Source organism: Myotis brandtii, unplaced genomic scaffold, assembly GCF_000412655.1.
Source record: "Myotis brandtii unplaced genomic scaffold, ASM41265v1 scaffold520, whole genome shotgun sequence".
NCBI lineage: Eukaryota > Metazoa > Chordata > Mammalia > Chiroptera > Vespertilionidae > Myotis > Myotis brandtii.
In genome coordinates this window covers 1,800,877-1,825,524 of record NW_005369827.1, presented here as the reverse complement: position 1 = coordinate 1,825,524, position 24,648 = coordinate 1,800,877, and the positions used below count along the sequence as shown (strand labels likewise).

The 24,648-nt window shown below is 39.6% G+C and overlaps 2 protein-coding genes across 12 annotated transcripts in view; one reads left to right on the top strand and one right to left on the bottom strand.

The window, feature by feature from the left end:
• The window catches only part of APBB2 (amyloid beta (A4) precursor protein-binding, family B, member 2), a 261,166-nt gene extending 250,868 nt beyond the window's left edge, over positions 1–10,298 (top strand). For all 11 annotated transcript variants that reach the window (XM_014548710.1, XM_005877464.2, XM_005877467.2 and 8 more), the window contains 3 exons: positions 1,306–1,421; positions 2,908–3,087; positions 6,521–10,298. In XM_014548710.1, coding sequence (XP_014404196.1) covers positions 1,306–1,421; positions 2,908–3,087; positions 6,521–6,688 — 464 coding nt within the window. In that variant the 3' untranslated portion in view covers positions 6,689–10,298. The remainder of the gene's footprint in view (positions 1–1,305; positions 1,422–2,907; positions 3,088–6,520) is intronic.
• A 1,724-nt stretch (positions 10,299–12,022) lies between these two features.
• NSUN7 (NOP2/Sun domain family, member 7) overlaps positions 12,023–24,648 on the bottom strand; it is a 37,626-nt gene continuing 25,000 nt past the window's right edge. The window contains exons 8-11 of the mRNA XM_005877463.2: positions 22,961–23,062; positions 20,823–20,940; positions 14,147–14,270; positions 12,023–13,693 (exon numbers count right to left, since the gene is read on the bottom strand). Coding sequence (XP_005877525.1) covers positions 13,058–13,693; positions 14,147–14,270; positions 20,823–20,940; positions 22,961–23,062 — 980 coding nt within the window. The 3' untranslated portion in view covers positions 12,023–13,057. The remainder of the gene's footprint in view (positions 13,694–14,146; positions 14,271–20,822; positions 20,941–22,960; positions 23,063–24,648) is intronic.

Genomic DNA, 24,648 nt, shown 5'->3' with positions numbered 1-24,648 from the left:
CCCATAAGGTTGGGTTTCTGTTTCGGCCCCTTTCCTTGTCTTGAACCAGCCCTTGCACTGTCACAGCCAGAGCACACAGACAGTCCTGATCGAGAGAGCGAGGAGGACAGGCTGAGTCCCTTGATCCCCAGAACACAGGGACATTGATAGAGTGGCACCTGTTTCTCGTTTACCCAGCATTCCAGAGAAGCATGACCAGGGCTTGCTGCCCTCCAGTGGGGCTTCCGCCTCTGGGGCCAGGGCGCCTGCTTCAGTCCTTGTCGCCTGGTTGCCAGCGGGGAGGGCTGGGGGAGTCCTCATGCTTTCCCTTCAAGGTGTGACCGGGAAGCCGTGCACACAGCAGTCAGCTCACATCCAGGGGCAGGGCCTGGCTGCTTGGCCCTAGGAAGCTGAGAGATGGCGGGAGGTGCGGCCTTGGTCTGGATGGACCCTTGTCCTGCTGGGGGTGTAAAATGATGCCGCTGCTTGGGGAAATGGTCTGGCAGATCCTCAAAATGTCAGACATGGAGTCACGTTTTGACCCAGGGATTTCTAGGCACTTAACCCCAGTGAAATGAAAACATCCGTCCTCTCAGAAACGTGTGTGTGAATGTTCACAGCAGCATTTGTTGTAACAATCAAAAAGTAGGAACAAGCCAGATGTCCTCATTTGACATGTGGACAAATGAGGTGTGGTGGTGCAGACAGGGGGGTCTTACTTGGCCAGGAAAAGGGATGGCGCACTGGCACACGCTGCCACGTGATGAACCTTGACCACATGTGGGAAGTGGAGAAGCCAGTCACAGAGGCCCACATACTCTGGTTCCAGTGGGAAATGTCCAGAACAGGCAAATCTCTAGATAGAAATTGATTGCCTCGGGCTAGGGGGCTGGGAGGCCATGGAGGGTGACTCCTAAAAGGTCCCATTGAATAGCTCCTACAACTTTTGTAAAGATTGCCACCCATGCTTGGCCTTGTTGAAGCAACAACATAAATGCTGGCTTCTGTTGGGTCCCCTTCCAAAGCTCTGTGCTTAGAAAAACGTAGCATTTGCTCGAGTACTATTTCTACAGTCAGGGCTGGGGAACCCTGAGAGAGAAAGAGGAAGGAGCATGTGGCGATCAGACAGGACATCACACACTACATCTCAGATTTCTCGTGACCCTTCTTGTTGAAAAAACTGGCATTTTATTTTTTTAAGCAAACATGAGAAATGAAATGTCTCCTCGGGCTATAAAAAAAGATCCACCTGGGTGATTTGGGCCCCCGTTTGTGAGTGATAAATAGCTGTAGGGCCTTTTTCAATGATTCCTTCAATCCGTTCAGGAATGGATACCCTGAACAATGCCATAGAGAGTCTAATGACCTCGTCCAGCCAGGAGGATTGGCCGTCCGTGAACATGAGCGTGGCCGATGCCACTGTGACTGTCATCAGTGAGAAGGTAAGAAGGGTGGCGCATGCCCTTGGCCTGTCTGGGTTACACTGGGGTTTTGGACACAAGAGTCTTCCGTGAAACTTAGGTACCTAGCCAGGGCTGGAGCTCTGGGGAGCTGTGCTTGCTTATGATTAAAATAGCCTCCATTAAAAAAAAAAAAAAAAAAAAAGCTTTGCCCTTTGTGTCTGGGTGTCTGCACACATTTGCTGGTGGTGACTGGAAGGCACTAGCAGTATCGCACTGGTGGTTTGGTTTTCTGGCTGGTCCCTCTCGGGCTCCAGGGGCAAGTGGGCTGTGTTTTCTGGGGTTGGGGGGCAGGAGAGGCTTCCATTATCGGAGATCCTACGGTTTGGTAGTAGCAGGGGCCGCTGGTCATCTTGAGTGAGGCCAGCATTCGCCTCCACTCACATTATCCCAACTTTGTGGTTGAAGAAACTGAAGCACAGAGAGGTTAGGTAACTACCCCAGGTCACCGAGCTGGAAGCAGCAGGGTCAGGACGAACACAGGCAGGCCGGCTGCAGACTCTCCCACCCTCTGCCTCCGTGAAACACCGCCATGGAAAGACCGCGCATCCTTGGCGGCGGCTCTGTCCTCCAGCAGGTCACCTTCAGGCCCCCTTCCCCTTCTGAGGAAGAGTGAGACGCTCACTGACCCTGCCTGCCTCTCCAGCGTGCGGCGCTGGGTTTTCCTCGGTCTCCAAACGTGTCGCGCCCTTTCCTGCGCCTGTGCTCCACGCCTTTGCCTCACCCAGATTTCCACTTGAACACAATTTCTCCCAAGAAAACTCCCAGGCCTCCCAGACCAGCTCAGTTGGCCTGTTAATCCCACAGCACCTGCGTGAATGTTTAATAAGTCAAGGTGCTAGTGGTCCACAAGTCACCGTGCTGGTTGTATTTACTAATTTAAACTTGCATATGGTTGCTGCTGCAAAGGACGTGGTATTCGTAAGGATGCATCCCGAACAGTCCTCACACTGCATCATATGGATGCCAGTTTGTGAAAGAGAAAAAATGATTTGGAGACTTTGTGTTTTACACGGTTTTAGGTAGAATATGACTCAGCGTGCCGTTTAGCTTGGGAAGAAGACCTGGATGGGGACAGATCCCGCGGTTCCTTCTCTCTGGGGGCCGTGGGGTTTCCAGTGGGTTCACTTGGGCAGATGGGTGGCCTATGTGGGGAACATATAAGAAGTATGCATGACATCGCCCCATCCTCAGTGAGCCCCGGGCTTGGAGCACGTGCATAGGGAGCGGAACACACACCTCGGTTGTGTGTAGTTCAGAGCGGGATTAAATGCCAGGATGCGACACCCTCAGCAGCGATGGCCTTTCCGGTCCCTGGGGACACTTGCTTCCTAGATTCGGTCTGGCTGTGTCTTTTTAATCCTAGAGGGGGCCACTCCACGCTTGAATCTCTGACTTAGGGTCTGAATGTGTTTGTGACTGTTGCCTGGCTCCCTGAGAGTGGGCTGCTGAGCAGTGTGTCTTGCAGAACGAAGAGGAAATCTTAGTGGAGTGTCGCGTGCGGTTTCTGTCCTTCATGGGCGTCGGGAAGGATATCCATACATTTGCCTTCATCATGGACACCGGGAACCAGCGCTTCGAGTGCCACGTGTTCTGGTGCGAGCCTAACGCCGCTAACGTGTCCGAGGCGGTGCAGGCCGCCTGCATGGTGAGTATCCCGCTGCGGGGACTGGTTCGACTGCACGGCCCTGGTTATGTTTTCTGTGCTGTAAATTGGAGCAGAGTCACTAACTTAAAAGGAGAAGAGTCTGATCCTAAAAGTAATGCTTTACCGTGTAACACTCTCACTCCTGGGGACAGACTCAATTGTGATAAACAGTTTGCCATGTCAAGGGGCGCGGGCACCTGCAAGAAGCAGGGCCGGATGGAGCCAAATTCCGTTGAGACTCCAGGAACATTGGAAAGGACGATCTTTGAAACCACAAGCCTAAGGATTCTGTTCTTAGTCCCTTATTAATTTCAGGATGTGATCAGGAAATGTTGGTCATGTATGAGTTGGTACTGTTTTGAACCAACTCAGTACTTAAAAAAAAATTAGTGGATTTGAATGGTTTTTATTCCAGAGAGTTGGTTTATATGCACTGTTCTTACATGTTTTATTTACTTCGTGTCTATGAATTCAGTCCTTACAACCACCCTGTTAGGCAGTAGTTAGTTGTTTTATTTATGTGAAGACAGAGACTCGGAGGAAAGAAGGGGGCCCTGGGCACAGAGCTGGCGAGTCTGCGTTCAGTCCCACCTGCTCTGGGTACCAAAGCCCAATGCTCTTCGCATCTTGTATGATTTCAAACAAACAACAATACTTTGTCATTCAAAATACTTTGAGCACCAGTGATGCTGGCACTGAGAAAGTCCTAGTAAAAGCGAGGGATTGTGTGAATGTGGGCATCAACCTGAAGCGTGGTGTCTCCTAGCAACACAGGTGGGGGCGGTGGAGCCAAGTGGAAGGACGCAGCGTCCATATCGTGAAGTGCCCATAATGCTGTGCCAAAGTGTTTATCTTCAGCAAAGATTGTTAAGCAGGAGAGTGGATTGACCATAGTAGGTCTTAAAAGTGTACTCGAGAGCAAAAAAAAAGAAAACAAAGTGAAAGATGGGCTGGGAGGAGGTGTCTGGGGTGGAGACGTCAACCAGGAAGCCCGGTTATTGGTCCAGACGTGGGTTGCACAGCATGGAAACCAGGAGCAGGTGACCTGGCAGATGTTGTGGAGAGTCTCATGGCGGGAGGGTTGTGGGGGGAAGGGGGTGCAGAGGAGATTCTGAATTTGAAGTACCGGGGCTTCATCTAGTTTAATCCACTTATGGGCTGGACTCTGGGCAATTCAAGTAGGACTAAGAAAGCATCCTTGCATGATGGAGTTGAGGGAAATGAACCAGTAAAGCCGACCGGAATGGAGTCATAGATATGTGGTTGGGGCAAGGTCTTGGTGGTAGATTAAGAGCCTGGGGAGGGGCTTAGCCTGCTAATTGGGTTGGAGCAGCGATTTTCAACCTTTTTCATCTCATGGCACACAACCCAATAACTAAAATTCTGTGGCACACCAAAAAATACACTTTTTGGCCATCTGACCAAAAAAAAAAAATAGGTATGATTTTGATTCATTCACACCAAATGGCTATTGTTGTGTTGGCTGTTGTCCTTTTTTTATTTGACACTCTGAGGGAAAAGAGGTCAGTGCCCCTGACTAAATAGTCAGGTATTGCATGTTTTTAAATCCTTGTGGGACACAGGGTGAAAATTGCTGGGTTAGAGTGACTTTGAGACTGGCCAGAAGATGCCAAGAATGCAAGAGTACGTGGGTTTAGAGAAGTTGAGGGAGTTCTGTGGTTTTCCATACAGCATGTTGCTAGGTTAAGCATGAAGCATGAGGGGGAAGAAATGAGGTGGATGGCAGATAACGGAGGTGGGGAACAAGAAAAGAGCTGGTTGACTTTTATCATAAAAGACCCCTTTGAAATGGAGAGGGGCGGATGGGGAAGGGAAGGGAAGACCTAGTGCACTCATTAGCTGGCTTCCTTACCACAGTCCTTTATCAGGGGTACAAGTCCCCCTGGTTCTGTGGAGCCAGGATTATGCTTATAAAGGAGCAGGGCCGAGTAGGGGAAACTGGGGTGCGGGAAGAGTAGAGATGAACCCCCTGACGGGGCGTAGGAGACTGAGAGGGGATGCAGGGACTATGTGAAGAAGAGAGAAGATGGGAGAGTTCAGCCAAGCAAAAATGGAGGGTGACTATTTAGGTATGTCATGAAATTGAAAATGATCATAACAGATGGTTTTAGTCATAAAATGAATAGCTTTCAGCCTTAATTATACATTTCAAATGCCAATGGCAATTAAATAATTAGCTTTATCACTGGTTACAGTTTTCTGATTCCCAGGCCCATTTTATGTCTTAGAAGCAATTTTTTACTCATTTACTTGCTACTTTAATGGCATTGGGGCAGCCCGCTGAAGAGGCTCAGCCAGTCCCGTATAAGGCCCGTTGATAAAATCAAACCTTTCCTTATACGCTGAAGCCAGCGTCCTGAATCACATCTGTATGCTTCTCCGTCTGAAATATCTATGCATGAATCTGTACCATCTGAGATGTCTGTGGCGTGAACATATTCTCTTGAATCTACTTAATTGTTAGGCAGATTTTGCAGCTGTGTGGTAGAGCCCAGCCGAAAATATTTTGGTGACATTTAGGAAAAGGCGGAGAGGGATGGGGCAGTTTTGACTCGCGCTGGAACTGCCTCATTCGCATTAGGAACTCCTGGTCCAGTGCGCCATGTGCCACAGCTGCCCATTAACAACCCCGACTTCTAAGAGCATGGAGTCTGGGTTGTGGTGCGGATCTGGCAGGTACCTTACACAGAGGAGACACGCAGTGACTCATTTTTCGTGCGTTGGGGTTGGAAGGGGCTAGTGTTGAGGCTGCGGGCTGACAGACACTGTGACCCAGAGTCTTGCTACAAATGATTTATGCTTCTCGGGGTGGGGGTGGGGAGCATCAGCCTGTTTCACACTGTACTGGGGGAATTATTAATATTTAAGTAGATTTTTAAAAAACCAGTCATGGATTTATTTTCAGGTGTCTGGATTAGGAAAAAAATGGATAAATTTTAACCTTTTTAATCTAATTTTTAAGAATTACTTCTCTTTGTCTAATACAAAAGCAGATGGATTGTGTTATTCTATTTCTTCCTGAAGGATAAGAAACTGTCCGTGGTGCCAGGATAATGGATTCTTTTAATTAATTCATTAAGGTTTAGACTTGTATTAGACTTGTAAAACTTAGACTTGCTCTTCGACTGTGAGGAGTGTGAATTGCAGCCTATCAATATAGAGGACAAGTAGAGGGAGGAGTTGGATGGAAGAAAAAGATGGCAAAAGCCAAAGCATCTTTGTCAAGCCTCAGGATCTTTTAAGAAAATTTAAAACACTCCGCTTAAAGAAAAAAATCGCTAGCTTCTTGGATTCATGTTTAGGAGCTAGGTCGTTAACTTTGGGGAGTAAATGTATTGGTGATTAATTAAAATCACATTCGACAAGAAGGGATGATACGTTATTAACGACCATCAACCCTGTTTTGTTTCAGTTGCGATACCAGAAGTGCTTGGTAGCCAGGCCGCCCTCACAGAAAGTCCGGCCACCTCCTCCGCCAGCAGACTCCGTGACCAGACGGGTCACAACCAATGTGAAACGCGGGGTCTTGTCCCTCATTGACACTTTGAAACAGAAACGCCCTGTCACGGAAACGCCGTAGCTGCGGATGCTAAAGGGTCCCGTCACCTTTCCCTGGAGATCGAATAGCTACACTAAAGAACATGGACAGTGTCCGGCCTTCCATTCAGTTGCTGATGCTTTGTCTTCAGAAAATGTATCCTTCACCGAACAGTGTTAGACAAGCATGTTCTCTCTCTTGCCACCATCATGTGATATGAAAAGAAGCATGACTAATTTTTTTGCTGTAAGTTACATCATGAGCCGTGGAAGGTCTTTTTCTTATTGTAAATATCGTGAACATGATTAACTTCACACACACAGGGAAGAATGTGGCCACCCCCCTCCCTCCTCGCGAACTGATGCCGAGTCCTTGGAGTGAATGACGCCCGGGTTACGGTCTTCGTGACAGGATCTGTCCTGAGCAGCGTTGCAGTCCTACAGCACTTTGTCCTGTGTTCAACATTGGAGAAGACACTGCATCCCAGACACCACTGAGATGCTGTAAAAATAGGATGGTTTTTAGTTAAATTCATAAAATTGGACCTTTTCGTTGTCAAAATTGGCTATTGGCATCAGAATGGAAACCGACTGGCCGCTTTCCTTGACGAGCTCGACACGTGGACACCATTTCATGTCTGCAGCTGATTGTGGGGTATTGGGGGGAAAAATGAAACTTCACAATTGAAAACAAACCAAATGTCAGAAATTAAAATCGAACAAAAATAGCCTTTCTTTTCAGATGGTTTTCAAACCGATTAAGAAAAAGGAAGAGGTTAACAAAATCATAATGCATTTTGGGTGGGACATATTCAAACTTCTGCCTTATATTGTACAATGCAGCTAGAGAATTATAGTTCACTATGGCCATTCTCTGCATAAACAACATTAAAATGAAGTATTCCTCGTAAGCCTTTTGTCCTTAGTTTGCTAATTAGCCAATATGCAATTTGGAATTGAGGAAATGCCATTTATATTTTATATTGTTACCACACGTTATTTTGTCAGTCCACCTCCTAAATAAACGTCTGCTAGGATTCTGCATCTGGCTCAATCTTACCCTAATGCTTTTTGCCCAGAAAGCTGTCTGTCCATCATTTATTTCCCATGGCAACAAATTACATTAAGTTGAACCTTTCTTGGATTTATGTGTTTACTATCAGAATTTGTTAGACTCCACTAGCTGTATTTTTTAATTTATCTTTTTTTCATTATATTTTCAAGATTTAAAAATTTCATATCAGAGCAAAATCTACATAAGGACAATATACTATTTAACAAGTTTCCCAAAACTAACGCTTTCCTCCTCCTCTCTCTATAGGTATGAAACTTAGCTGTAAGTCACAGACTTAGACCCTTGTTAACATTGTTTTAAAAGGAATTTGCTAAGGCAATCAATCCAAACATTCGTCTTACTTTTTAATGTCAACGTTAACAACATCCAGTGACAAAAGTAACTGCTTTCTGTATATCCCCTGCTATGTGCTTGTCATATGGTTTCCACATCCTTATCACACTTGAGCCTTATAAGGTAGAGAAGGTACTAAACACATTTGAGAAATAAAAACATGAAGTACCGAGACGCTCAGTCTCCAAGCCTGAGGTCTGACCAAAGTTGGTGAGAAAACCAGGACTAGGACCCAGGCTTCCCCTCCCATTTGTAGACTGTGCCGCTTCCTCACCAGCCAGGGCATCTTCACACGCTGACTCTGGGCAAACCCAATTATGGTCAGGAAATCGCAGCATTCCCTGTAGAAGTAGGAAATGTGGCGGAATTCTTCTCACTGGTATGAATTACAAAACCCTTGCCTTCTCGGCCCAGGGCTGTCCTGCAGGGTGCCTCTGGTGTGTTGGAGAGGACAGAATCCCAGGCAATTTTCCAGAGATGATGTTAGGGGTGGTGGAGATAGTCCTAATCCACGCAGCTTAGCCACCAGAGAACATGGAATGAGGAGTGGCCTCCTGCCTCTGTTCCCTCTCAGAATTCTGGAATTGTGGCTGGCACCTTCATGTTATGACAAAAAAGATGCCCCTCTAGAAATGAATTATACTTCTCACCAGCCTATATGCTTCTATCTGAAGTAACCAATACCATTTTCAGAAATTATTGCATTAAGAAAATCCATACTGTGCCCTTTGAAAGCTTTTCAAATTCAATCATGATCCTCTTTCATCTTGATCTCCACAATGAAATGTTTTAGTATGATAAACTTCAAACTTCTGAACAACAAATCCACTTTTATATTGGAAATCTCTACCAGAACCCTGTGTTCATTTTTTAAGGCATATGTTTGTTTATTTACAGGACCAGGCATACTGAGCTAGCTTTAAGTAGCAAACTGATTTATATATGCAATTATAGAATACATTAAAATGAATGATAGCCTTTACATATTGAAAACGTTACTGCAGATGCTTTGTTTTGAAGGTAGCTTTGCATACGAAATGTGGTTAATTTTGTAAAGTTACTTATGTTAAACAGTATGTTCAGACACTTTCTGCCATGGCCAAAAAGTATATATGAAAGTGTGTGTGTGTTTCTGTGCAGGGACACCAGTGTTTGACATGATGTTGTAGCGACACTCTGTTATCTATGCATTCTTTATGTCTGTCCTTCGGTAAACAGGCAGCCATGTTCACTATGCCTTGTATGTCTTCTCATTTTTTTAATTAACCTGTTAAATACAGCTTAAAATATTTTTTATTTATTCTATTTTTACTGAAATATACTGCATTATTGTGTTAATGTATTATCTTTACTGGATATTATCTCACAGTGTATCCAGGTCTACGTAATCTCAGTGAACTATTCGTTGCCTAAAAGGTGGTTTTGTAATGATTTGTAGTCACATTTTTATTGGACTATGTAGATGAAAATGCTTAAAGTTCATTTTATTTTTTACAAGCAGCTAGACAGACACAGACTTGCCACCTCATATATGTGCTCATGGGCGGCATCAAGGGGAATGGCCAACATGCCTAGGGCTCAAGTTTTTACTTTGCAAACTAAAGCACTGCTTGGTGCTGCATTTTTATATCACAACGTGTGTGATCTCCGAGACACATGTCCACACGCCTTTGTTTCCACCCAGAGCTCATTAGAACCATTGTTTTTTGTTTGTGTCTTATTGCATGAAGGGACATTCTTCTCATTTCCATTAAAATAAGTTCTTGGTGATAACCTGTTGGCACTGCTACTTTTTTTAAAAAAATTCACTTTATGACTTTATGATCGACATTGGTAAATGATTCTACGGAAGGTCATTTACTAGGAGCCCTAAACCTTCCCTCCTTTTCTCATTAGACACACTCGTTTTTGTAAGTATTTCAACACATTCAAAATTTCACAAACAACTCGGGAAACATTTCCCTGGTATTAGCACAATTTAACTAGTGAAACCACTCGCTTTCTGGCTTGCCAGACTGACTTCCCTATTCCACAGCTAACAGGTTGTTACATAGCCAGCAACATGAAGTGTATTTCAGCTTCAGGGGAACGCACTGCTCACAATTTATCGAGAGCTCTCCCTGCCACCCAAAGCAGCTTGTTTATCCTGAAAGAACATTTGGTTTTGCTTTCTTGCCCATTTACTGTTGACCACTTTTACACATTTAAATGTAATATGTTGTGAGAATAAACTTAGCTGCACAAAGTTTTTGGCTCATTTATCTGGCATGTCAGTCACATACATGCAGAAATAAAAATGGAAGTTCTCCACGATAGTCATTTTATTTTCAGATTATTCTTACCTCAAATTAAAAATTATTTCAGCCAGCCAGCGTAGCTCAGAGGTTAAGCTTTGACCTATGAATCAGGAGGTCACGGTTCAATTCCTGGTCAAGGCATATGTCCCTGATTGTGGGCTTGATCCCCAGTGGGGCATGCAGGAGGCAGCCGATCAGTGGTTCTCATCATTGATGTCTCTATCTCTCTCCCTCTTCCTTTTTGGAATCAATAAAATCAATAAGAATACATATTTAAAAATCATTTCAGCAATGTAAGATTCAGTTTTGATTAGTTGTTGCATATTTCCATCTGGTAAGAACTAGAAAGAACCTGACATCAAAGAATGAAGAATAGAGTTGTACAGGCACTAAATCCCAAGTCAAAGGTAATTAGAAAAACAAATCAGTTAAATCTGACTTAGTTGAAATGTTAGACATGTGGAAGAAGGAAACAGAATTTAAAGTATGTTCCCATTCTTTGCTCATCTTACTTTTCCCCCTGATAGTTTATCTCTTTTACTCTATCAAAGGCAGTTACTCTCAAGGAACAAAATTTAATTTTGGTTTCAGGTATTATATAGTGGTAAATTTAGATAAAAATCTGAATTTGCTATTGGAATATCTACAGTATTATTTTAGATTTTTGCAACACCTTTCTCTAGGAACCTCAAGAAAGAAAAATGTCAATGTTTAATTCTACTTCACTAGAATTCTCAAATATTGTTTTTATCCCAAGTACTTTTCCTTTCTGACTCTACCACAGTATCTAAATAATTGACCATGCCCTTAGAGATTCTCAAAGAAACCTGCAGGCTTAGTGAATGGTTTAATCAGGATCTCCATATACTTCTAAGAGAAGAATGATTCAGAGGCAGGTGCATGTTATGTGATTCTGAATGTAAGCGGCTAAAGTGACATGACATGAATCATGCTGCTACAGACATCAGAAAAATATCCTGAACTATTTCCTAACAGTAAGAGTTTTCTTTATATAACTTACCACAAAAACCTCAGACCTGCTACTTTTGGACAATGGAGTACTTTTCAGCCTGGGGCAGAGGGAAGAGGGTAGGAAAGGGATAGAGGATTTCTGGGATAAAATACCAAACAAAGTTCAATTCAGCTGCACTGGCCTCCCAGAGGTATGGAACACTCTAAGCTAGATGGAATAAGAGGGTGAAACACTATAACTTTTAGAGCAAAGAAACACATAGTTTTTAACTATTGAAATTAGTGAAATAAGTTGAGCATTTAAAATATTTGTACATTGTAAGAGTCATAATTAACATGGGAATCCTTTTGATATTGAAAATATAGTCTGGTTCAAATATAAAAAGTTTTGTTTCCTTTCTTCATTGGCAATTTCACTGATAAATGTAAACCTTCAGCTAAAATAAAAATAATTTATTACTACTAAAATGATATTCACCATTTTTTATCCTCACTTCAAGTGAGAAAATAAAGAATAAAACATCAGAGCTGAAACAGATCTAAACATTCATCTGGAAGAGGTAATATTCTACTAAAATCATGCCACCTGAATTGAACATTCAGAAATTTACATAACACTGTCCAACACAACTGGATTCTGAAAATAGAATTTTAAATTCAAACTTTATGAATGTGTCTATGAACATTTTTTGAACAATAGGATTTCTAGGTGTAATTTATTCCATTTAATGTCAAGCAATTTCTTTTGCCATGATGGGGGAAAAAAAATCAGTAGGCCCAGAAATGATAATCATACCAATTCTTGGTAGACAATTGATCATATAGTCAAGATTAACTGATTTTTAATATAATTAACATACTGCTATATTTTCATTGTGCATCAGAAATGATTTACCAAAATTTGATTACTGTTTGCCATTTGACATGACTTGTAGATTTCAGTGTCACTTGTATTCAACAGTTTGCCTCTTCCATAGAATTATTATTATTTAGATGGAAATTTGCTTATAGTCACTGTTTTACCATCTTATTTGGCATAAATAGAAGGGAGGGCTGATTATGTCCGATCTGCGCAAGATCCTGGAAGCTCTTCCAATGAGAAATAGCGTTCACTCTACCTGGACATCTGACCTACCCACACCTGGAACTTTGGAGCTTCCTGTTCTTCCTACTCAGACATCATCCCTGGCTTCATGCATGTTTTAATATTTAAGAAAAAGTGAACCTTGATAGTGACTGAAAATGTTAAACTGTGACTGACTAGACACTGAAGAGCAATCTAAAGTCGGTGAGAGAGGGCCAGCGTCTTTTCCACACCTGTGCTTTCTACTAAATTGCCTCAAAAGTTAAGTTAGGAAAAAAGCCTGTGAACAAGGCAGTGTTTCCCTTCAGGAAAAACTGTTGCAGCTTTCTTTTCAAAGTGGTGTCCCAGGTCCCCACTGAAAGTTAACAAGGGTGAGACAAGTTCTAACAGCTGCTGAGTCTACACGTGGACATTCTAGAACAGATCAGCACTGAGATGTTGAAATCTCTGAGTTTTGCTTTGCTTAACCACCTACATTATTTTGTTGTCTCACTTGTCTCACTCTCTTAAAGCTAATTCACATGTAGAAGACACTAAGTGACTGAAAGGATGGGTATCTTGTGTAGGGCTGTCTAACCTTCAGAGAAATATCACGCTGAAAAAACCCTGCTCTTGACCCTGTAGAAAAACCACCACACACATACAAGACAGTCAAAGCCACGGTCGCCGATGTCTGAGGAAGGAAGAAGGTAAGTTTCCTTTAGGCTTTTCCCCTTTTCTGGCGATTGGTGGCGTGGAATGGTAGCCGGGCACAACAGTTTTGGGTGCAAACCAACGATAGTAAAAATGTGGAGCTGGTATATGAGGTCTGATCCCTGGGGGAGGTGATAATGGGAACATTACTGGAGGCAAAACAATTTCTACGGGTTTCAGTACCACCATCTTGTCTTCAGGGCGAGGTCTCACGAAGTTTGTGGGACGTTCATATGGTCTGGGGAGAGATGTGTTCTTCATAAATGCAGGCACCAGGGGATTGGCAGCAGGCTTGCTGGGTTTTCTGACCTGTGAGGAAGTACCCACTTGAGTTGTACCTTTCTGTAGAAGAGACATTTTTGTCGTTGCTGTCTGTGACCGACTGGCATTTTCATTAGTTTCTCGGTTCAGAAACTCAGCAATTTTCACTTGAATGCCTTTACTGTCAGTAGAGGGAGCTTTTGGCAATGTTGTTTTTGATTTTTTCTTCTTCTCCCGTTTTGAAGATTTACCCAACTCAATTCCCTCCAGTAGACCCTTTGCTGCAGCGCGAGCCAACACATCTTTCACAGACACTGTCTCAGATGGGTCCCGCTACAATAAAGAAGCAGGCACTAAATGTGGAAGTTGATTTAGTGTGTATATTACAAGTATTTATCAATGTTTCAGAAGAAATAAAAGAGTACATTATACTAAAAGAAGTAGTTTTTAGGCCTTAGTCTCTAATATATCCCATAAGCCTCAGCAAATGACTTCTGTAATTAAATTTCCTTATTTATGAACCTGACAGGGGGGAAAAAAATGACAGAGCTTATTTCTTATATGTGAAATAAGATGAACTAGGTGTTGACAAAGTGTATGGAGAAGTGGGGATGGAGAACAGGCAAGAGAGGAATACTCAGGAGAAATATAAAGATAAAAATAAGTTTGTTGTTGTTTTTTTGCCATACAGTAATAATTCTTATTCCTGCCCTTTAACTATGTATAAAATAAGCACACTATTAACAAAATGCTCAGAGACTTCCTGAGGATTTGTTGTTTCCTTACCTCCCTTGTTAGAACAGAAAGAAAACAACCATTGGTAATTTCAGATGGCTCCATTCTGAAGAATTTATCAGCAGATGAATGTACTTCCTTTAAGGAACACAGTGGAAGGACAGGAGGACTAAGCCTGCAGGAGATAGGAGCAAACAGTCCTAGTTAGAAAGGCTAATTTGCCAATGGAGGGAGTGAGTAAATTGCAACAAGTCTTCTTCTATTATGTTTTACCAGTCATTTAAACATAAATTCCAAGCTAGGATAAAATACTGAAACTGTACAATCCTATTTAATAAAAGCATAATATGCTAAGTGTCTCAACCAGTCACTATGACGCCCACTGACCACCAGGGGGTAGATGCTCCCACCGGTAGGTTAGCTTGCTGCTGGGGTCCAGCTAATTGGGACTGGGCGAGAGGGCCCAACATACCTGGAGCCCTCCCGTGGTCCCTCCCCGGCCAGCTGGCCCCCCTCAGCCTAGATCGGCCCAGGCCACCCAACCTCCCACAGTCCCTCCCCAGCCGACCCCCATTGGCCCCAATTGGGACTGGGCGAGATGGCCCCAGTCAGCCCCAATCACTGGCTAGGCTGAGGGACCCCATCAGTGCACGAATTTGTGCACCAGGCCTCTAGTACTATTATAATTTTAAAATCTAATATTTCGCCCTGACCAGTTTGGCTCAGTGGCTAGAGCATCGGCCTGTGGACTGAAGAGTCCCAGGTTCGATTCCGGTCAAGGGCATGTACCTTGGTTGCGGGCACATCCCCAGTAGGGGGTGTGTAGGAGGCAGCTGATCGGTGTTTCTCTCTCATCAATGTTTCTAACTCTCTATCCCTCTCCCTTCCTCTCTGTAAAAAATCAATAAAGTATATTTTTTAAAAAAACAAAACTCTAATATTTCATGTTTACTCATAATTTAGTCTACTTCCCAAGTTCTCCACCTTTAAAAAAAAAACTATGCCAAGAATACCAACCTTTTAGCAAATTAAAAACTCTTCCCAAATCATTAATATGTTAACACCAAAAAAAGGCTCCCATAATGAAAACAGGTTAATATGTATAGTAATCACAAAGGTACAATCCAAAAAATCCTTTACTTCCACATGTTGTCAAACTACACCAGGTATGACTTCCTTCTTTTACCTTTTGCACAATTACAACATAAAAATTTGGCTTAGCATTTTAACTACATTTTTCTTCCCAATAACATTTTTAGTATTAATGAATGAATTATGTAGTGTTCAAGAAAGTTCATAATAAAAACTTCATATCAGAAATAAAAAATTCTAATCACTAATATGTTTTAAAAAATGTTTTAGTTTTTGTATTTAATATTTAATTTCTTATTTAATAATAAGTGGTTCATTCATAAATAATTCTTATATTTCCATACTTTTACAATTAAAATTTATTTAACCAAGGCAAAATTTATATAAAAACTTTTCATATAAATTAAAATATCAGAAACTCTTAATAATTTTGTCTATTATATTCTGAAATTTAAAACCATTTTAAATGTATATGTATTAATGATTTGCCTACTGTGCAAAGCACATAAATAAAATATTGATTCTCATAAATGGTTTACAATTTAATTGTAGACACTACTCAGTTCACAATATAAAGAACCACAAATAAGAATGCTGAGCAAACTAGAGACAAAATTACATGGTAATACAGAATAAAATACAATCAACTCTGGCCATGGGAGACATCAAATGTGAAGATTTCACAGAAGTAGTAGCCTCAGTGCTATGTCTTTAAGAATATTAGGTTTCCAATAAGGTAAGGAGGTGATTCTAGACAGAAAGGAGAACATGAAAATGTCTGTTTGGGGTATGGCAAGTGTTTCCATGTGTCTGGGGCATACAATGAGAAAAGGGATGGAGAGGTCACTTAGAATGTGGGCAAACACACATGACCTCAAATGACACGCCAAAGCATCTGGCAAATGGAGGTGCTGTAATAAATGCTTATGCTGAACTGAGCTGTTAAAATACTAGTATAATAGTAGTTAGAGCTATATGATAAAGGCAAGAGAACTAGTTGCTCCTCTTGCCAACTTTGTAACCAACAAACTGAATTTCTAAGGCCTATTCATATATGTTCTCTATACATAGAAATAATAAAAAGAAATGTTTTCACTTAAAAAATACTCTCTGATAATAATCATTTCTTCCCAATTTGGAACATAGCTCCACAGTGTAAATATGAAGGCTGGGATTTTTGTCAGTTTTAATTGACTGATATATTCCTAGCACCTAGAAGAGTTTCAGGTATATAACAGGTATTCAATAAATACTTATCTGATAGGCTATGATGTATTTTAACTACATATACTAGTATGCTCTTTTTTAATGGTACTAGTAGTCCATAATTAAGATTGGTCAGGTAACCTTCTAGAAATGCCCTTCCAAAGCAAAACGATTTCCAAACCCCAGTTGACAGCCCATTTCTTTGAATAATTCATACCCAGAGTCTCACACCTGACTGAGATGATGACATTTGGGATTTTTTGAGTTGATGATATCAGGATATTATATAAATTCATTTGACTGAAATGTCTAGAATAGGCAAGTCCGTAGAGACAAAAGTATCTAAGTGGCTGCCAGGAGCTAGGGGACCAGGGGAATGAGAAGTGACTCCTCAGTGGGTTCAAAGTTCCTGTTTGGGGTGATAAAAATGTTCTGGAACTTGTGCTGATGGTTGCACAATATACTAAAAATACTTCCTCAGTATACTAAAAAGCAGTGAATTATGTACTTTAGAATGATGAATTATTGTTTGTGGATAACATTTCAATTTTTAAAACTTATTAAAATAGGAACCGTTCCATATATTTAGTGTATATATTATCTATATACAGGCATACCTCATTTTATTGCACTTCGCTTTATCTCCCTTCACAAATGTTGCGTTATTTACAAATTGAAGGCAAGACCCTCCACAGCAAAAAGATGTCGACTCACTTTATTGTGGTGCTCTGGCACTGAGTTCGCAGTGTCTCTGAGGTATGTCTGTACACACACACTCATGCGGCTGATATTCGACTGGTACACACTATTGTGGCTATACCAGTGGTAATAATATTTCTTCTGGTGCCCTCTAGCTGCCCCAGCTCTCCCAGTGCTCCCTCCACACCTTCACATATTAGAAAGAAACAGAGGGTTACACCAGCTCATCAAGGGAACTCCAGGACCCTGTTCCAGCTGCTGGACATTTGGGGATTTGGAGGTGAGGAGATATAGGAAGGTAATTATTAACCTTTTCATTATGCATCTTTGGGTTGTTTTACATGATACACAAATGTGGGTAGGGGTTTTGAAATTTAAAAAAAAAATTAATACAACTTGAGAAGGAAACCATTTAAAATTATAATAATTAAAGCATTGTTATATTAGAATAGAAATAGCCAAACATCAACAGAGTAGAATAGAATTACAGACTCACACAGAAGTATATGCAGGATTGTAACATAAAAAAACAGAGGCATTTTAAATCAGTAGAGGGAAGGAGATGAAGGTTCTGGGGTGGGAATGGAGCATTCTCTGTACTTTACTCCTTTACCAAAATAAACAGCAGATAAATCTATTATTTAAATATAAAAATATTAAAGGAAAACTGGTAAAAAAAATGTATAAGCTAACGATCAATATAACACCAGCCATAAGGAAAGGATTGATATACTTGTCTACACAGAAATGTGAGATTTCTATAAAGCAATTTAATTAAAATTTTATTTTAAAATATCTGTAGTTCATACGAAAATAGTTAATATCCCTAATACACAATGACAAGGCACATAAAAAGAAGAAAAAGAGGAATGATACAGTTGAAAAGGCGGTAAAGAATATGAACAGGCTACCTTTATTAAACATTTGTTATGTGCCAGGCATGTTCATGGAGTTATATATTCAATCTCCACAAAGATCCGTTGAGGTAGGTAATATAATCCATGTTGCAGCCACCTTTCCTTCCTCTACTCCCACGGTACCTTCTCCTACTTAACAAAAAGGCACTCACTTGCCTTGTTATAGTACATTGTCCTGCGATGTACTGCTAAACAAAGGGACAGCTCAAGAGTGCAGCTCTGTTCTTGAACTTCCTGCTCTCCCTCCCTCTCTTCTTTTCTCCCCTCTACTCCCCACTCCTTATTTTCACATATCTATCCCTTAGATTAAAATTAGAAGAAACTCATGGGGGCATATATTAGCAAATATGTTTATTTGAATTAAAAAGTAGCCCAGCTGGTGTTGCTCAGTGGTTGAGCATAGACCTATGAAACAGGAGGTCACGGTTCAATTCCCAGGTTGCAGGCTCGAATCCCAGTTTCTATTTCCCTCTCCTCCCTTCCTCTCTGAAATCAATAAAAATATATATTTTTTTAAAACTCAGACTTTTCTGACAAAGTCAATCTGGTTTTCACGACAACTAGCTTTGTAAAATAGGTAACAAATTCATCATTTTTCCATAAATTGAGAATAAGATAAATCTGTAGATACAAAGATTTAACGGAAATATATTTAAATCACATGTGTAATAGAACATTCAAGAAATAATATATTAAACAACTATTTAACCTTATGATAAAAAATATTAGACATCAAGTGGACAATATTAGACTTTAAAACAGAAAAAGTTATATAGTTATTTAAAAACATGTAGGGTATTTGAGAGAGTTTCTTTTTCAAACACTGCAAAAATGTTTGAAGTCTACTGCTCTAGAACCCTCACTCTTATTTACTCCACAGTACACTTCCCAGTCACTAAACAGCAAATGTGCCCAAACTCATTAGTAGATAAATGAAAATTTAATCAACAAAGAGATCTCATCTTTTCACATCAGCCTGGTGAAAATTTAAAGTCTGATAAAACCCAGCATCTGTGGAGCTGTGGGTAAACAGGCTTGTAAGAGTGTATATTTCAGTGGGTAATTTGACAATACCAATTAAAACTTAAAATGTGCACAACCTTGTCAAACTGGTAAGGGTTATATAGTTAAGTGGGATGTGGAAAAACTTATTCTTTTTAAGTTAGTATTTCTATAATGAAATAAAACTGAAGTTTTTATAATAGGGGCAGCAAAAAAAAGTTGCATTGACATAGGTAAGTATGATGATGGCTAAAGTCTAAAATGAGGTGAAACTTTCTGGGATATTATAAGGAAAAGTTAGCAACAGGTGATTAGATTAGATGACATATAATATTGCTTTCAAACCTAAAGTTTACTACTTTGGGAATTAATAAATTATTCTTAGAGACCATATAGTGTATTTCTCTAAGTAATTCATAATTTCTTTGACAGTATCCCCAACAAGTAATTATAGACCTCTTGAATATATACTCTTTAATTTGAGCCCAAATCCCAGATTATTTATAATATGTCCCTAAATATTACTTGTGTATTTTATACCATATTATAGATTAATAATAATGGTTTACCTGAAATAAAATCTAGTGAAATAAAGTACGGATGTTCCTCCATTTTTGCTATATTACATTCTTAGAAACCTTATTCCTAACAAATGATCATCTATATTGATGAATTTGGTTATATATCTGCAATAATCCTTTCTGCCACTAGATGGTGATTTAGCCAATGCTATGTTGGAATCACTAGAACATAAGATTGGCTGTTAGCTACCAACAGAAATTACTAAATAAGGAAGGGAAATACAGGTGTGATTAACATGTCCACTTGTGAATGGACAAAAGAAAAATACCAAAGTAAAAGAAGGAAGCAAAGCATATGCATATTAAGACTCTTCTATAAGAATTAAAAGAAAATTTCAAAACATGAATAATAAGTAAAAATAGGAGCCCTGGTAGGAATGGCTCAGTTGATTGAGCATCATCACAGATAGATTCCGGGTCAGGTCACATGTCTGGTTTGGGGCTCAATCCTAATAGGGGATATACAGAAGACAGCTGATGGATATTTCCCTCTCCTCTCCTCTCTCTCCCTCCCTCCCTGCCTCCCTCCCTCTCTTATCATTTCCTCTCTCTCTCTAAAAATCAATAAAAACATTTTAAAAATAGAAGGAAACATTTTTAAATACATTATTGTCAAAGATTTGAAGAACTAATTGGTGTTGTAGAGTCTTATATCTACTCCTTATCTTTTTTTCCTACTCCTTATCTTGATGTACATAGTTCAGTTGTAGTATTACTGTTATTCTTCTCTATCCCCAGTTCATTGCAACATTTTACACAGAAGTTACTATACTAGTTATTTAGGCTATTTTTACCTCAGTCTTGCGGTTGCCAAAGGCTATATATAAGGGTCTAAGAAATGGATGTTTTCAGATAATAAATATCCAATTTTCTCTCTAGTTTCTCAGGATATTTTATATACTTATTTTTCTTCTAACTGGGGAATGGATGTATCTAATACTCAGGATATAAGTTTAGACTCAATTTTTCCAGAAAACAATAAGTCAAGGCCAAAATGGCTTTAGCTTTAACAATAACAACATAAATCTAGTGTACAAGAAAATGCTCATACCAAGCCATTGTAAAGGCTCTACAGAACTGATATTAATGTTATAAGAAGATGGGCGACTTGGGCATATTAAAGTCTAACAAAAAGGAAATGGAATATCTTCAGAAAACTTAGAAAATCATAATTTTTCATTTTTAAAAATATTTGGTTGAGTTATTTAGAAGCATCCTGTCCTTTCTTACCTATAAGGTTGTATTTTGGTCCCATGGTCTTGAAATTCCAGTGCTTTCTTAACAACAACTTCGTTTTCTTCTGGATAAACTGAACATGTGCAGTAAACAACTGCTTGAGCTTTAGTAACTACATTTAAAGAAGATGTAATTAACACAATGACCCCATTACCAATTCTAAACAAATGTGCTATGTTTCCAGACCTCTGTTTGTACTAATACTGCATGGCTTCAATGGGAATGATTTCCATAGACATTTGCATGGTTCCCCTGTATAGCACATATTAATTATGTAGTCTGTGGCCAAAAAGTAAAGTAAATCTAACTGTTTTGTATGGAATTGAAAATTCAATCAATATGACCAACCTAGTTACAAACACCAACAAATAAATACTACGGATGACCATGAGCGATTACTTCTAGTCACTGTTCCACAAGCCATATCATATAGCTAGTTAAATGGACTCTGGAGACAGACAGACAGAGATGCGGATCTTAGTTCTGTTATTTACTGCTGCCTGAACCTAGGAAAATTACTGCAACTCTCAGATTTTTCATCTTTAAAATGAGGTAATGCTACTACCTGCAACTCATTTGTCCACACTTACCAAGCACTGTTCTAGCCATTGGAGATACACAGACAAAAGTCCCTGTCCCTGGGGAGCTTGTTTTCTGTGTTTTATTGACATAATAAGATATAAATAAGCAGGAAAAGTATAGTTAGATAATAAATGCCATACAAAAAAAACAAAGCAGGTATATACAGAGGATGTCTAGTTTTAAGAGATGATACTGTAATTTTAAATAGAATAGTCAGGGAAAATACCGTACAATTTAGTTACCAACTTTCTAATCTTCTATCCATCTTATTTCATAGATAATATACACAATTATCATGTTTAATGTTTAGTAGCATCAAAAGGGAGACCTCTTCTGTGCCTTACATTTTGCCCTATTTCTACCTCATGTATGCTATATCCATGTGTATTGAATTACCAATACCCTATGAAACCGAGAGTCCCTATAACTTTGATTACATTTAGCTTTAAGTCCTAGTTCTAGAAATTATATCCCTCTAGCTATATATACACCCCTCAGAGACCTAGCCTTTCCCCAGGCAGCAGAAGACAGATCAGGCTTGACTAATGGTCACAAGGTCTAGACCTCTGGCAGGCTAAAGATAACATTTTGACATAAGTTTCAGTTCCTGAGCCCTAAGGTGGAACCACTCCCCATCTACTTACCCATGACATCAAAGGGACACTAGAAAATAACCTCAGAGCCGCCCTGAAGACCTGAGGAAATTATTCTTTACCCTTCACCTCCTACCAATCAGCTCCCAACATGACCTGGAACCAAAGGTGTCTTGAGATTTTGCCCTTTGTCTGTCACCTACCCATCCTCAAGGAATTCAGGCTTTTGAGCATTAGCTTCCCGTTCTCCCGGGTGGCACCATTTATCAATAAAGTAGCCAGTATTTCTCCACTGCAATTCTCAGTGTCTAGTGTTTGGCTCTACTAGCACCGGGTGGAGGAACTCTTTCTGTCTCTAACACCTATACTTACCTTTGAGTAGGCATTTGATAAACATGCACTGAATTCGTAAAAACGTATATAATTTCTTAGGCACTTTTAGATTTCCATGTCCATGTGTACTCAGAATCTAAATGGTACTTAACTCTGAATGCAGTGATTAAAGAATTTTATTACTCAGACTTCAAATCAAGAGATCTAGGCTTGATCTGTAGTTTTCTCTCTCTATTCTCTACTTGGCAGTAAGAGAAATAAGAGTTTAATTAAAATTTGGATTGTAGAAGAGTTGTTAGGAGCAGGCAGTGACAACAGAAAAATTACATCAAGTAAGAAGCCAAAGAGAAGGAATAGAGAAGATGAAACTACCATAATGGATGCACTTCAGCATTAAGAAATGTGAATTATGCTTGCTAACCTCTGTTAAAAATGATAGCAAAGCATATATTTTTTAAAGACTTAAGTTGATAAAAATAAACATTTTGTTACTTTAAGGTGTTAAGACTGAGTGTTCTGGGAAATTCATTATGGTTCACACCTCACTGCCTGGTTATAATAGAGAAATGGAGTATTAATGCTTCTCAAATGACAAACATGTTAAGACTGAACTGATAAACTTACATTTCATTGCGTGTGTTAGCTGTGCATATTGCTGTTGAGCAAGAAAACGAAGTTTATCTTCTGATGTGCCTCCTTGAGAGAAATCTTTAAGTAAATCTGTATCTAAAAGCAAACAAATGTTTTAAATTATATCACTATTACATGTTTTCCATATATTGCTATTATCACATTATTTAATTTTTGATCATTTTCCCTCTTAATGAAAGTTTTCATGGAAAATAGTAAAACTAAATAAATAGTATTATAAAAATGCTGACTTAAATATTGAAAACTAAGTTGACAAAGATAATTTTTTTTAGTTTTAATAGTTTTTCTTTTTTCTCCAAACCCCTATGAGATAGCCATTCAACTAGTCAAATAAGTCTTTAGGTACAGAAAAGAGAATGCTGTCAGCTTAGAGACTAATAGAAGAAAAGAGAAGATAACATTTATTTTCCCAGGTAGAAATGATGACCTACAGTCTAAGCTCAGTACGAAAAAACACAAAAGAATACAATTTTAAAAATTAACTTACCAAAAGAAATTTTGGATGAAAAAATTCAGGGAAGCAAATATATTCCTTCTTAATAGATCAAGAAACTATTACAGTAACATTTTAATTTCTGAAGCTAATGCTAACATATTTCTTGATATTATTAGCTAAGACATATTGAATGCTACTTTATATAGATTATTTTATTCAACAACTTTTAACATTGAGGAAACTGTGTAAACATACATTAAACAACTTGTCTAAGGTCACATAGCTACTCTGTTGAGCCAGGATTCTAGCTCCAAAACTGACCACAGAGCCCAAATTTCTAACCTCTGTATTGTTCACCACTTAGTAACTCCCTGGATTGAAACAGCCAACTATTTTTACCCCATATTTGGCGGTTCCCCACTCCAGTTATATCACTGAAGGTTAATTAAACTCCATTTCTTTTCAATTTAGTTTTACACTCCACATCTTTCTACCTGTTCTAAAATTATCCACCACTTTTTAAAGGACTATTTATACATTATTACACTCTAAAACCATACAGATTACCTTTTTCATCCTATTTTAAAATAATTCCAAGTTATTTTAAACTTCATATATTCTTCAATGGTTCTAACGGTTTTCAATGTTTTCCAAAATGAATTCATGATTGCTCTCTTCCACCTATCACCTAAGTCTGATGAAACATCTTTTGTATTCATCCCCTAAATTCATGGCTACTGTTTCTACCATAGTCATCAGGTCAGCAGCTCCTTGTTTGCTTTGGCTATGATTTCCTCAAAGTACAGTTACTTTAAAAAACGCTCGGTTTTCCCAAGTTTGCCAAAGACCACTTGTTGCTTTATCCTGTTGCCTCAAAACATTACCAATACCTAGAAAACTTTTTCCTGTCTCCCTTTCTCATCATTTGTAGTTTCCTTTGGGCTGGTCTCCCAGCTTCCAGTTTATTTTCATCCACAGCTTATTTAGTTCTGCATTCCCACTCCAACATGGCCCAGGATAAGACCAGAGACCCACATTCTCAGCTATGATTCTCTTGCCTGCGAGGCTTATTATAAGTGCTATTTCTTCCCCTCTCTTTTCAGTGTCTACTAATTCTTCAATGATCATTTCCCAGAGTTAGTGCAGGCATTTTCTCAGTCTGCTCTCCCATCTCAGATAGTTATTCTTCTGTTTAACTCTCACTGGAAAAACATTATCTACAGGA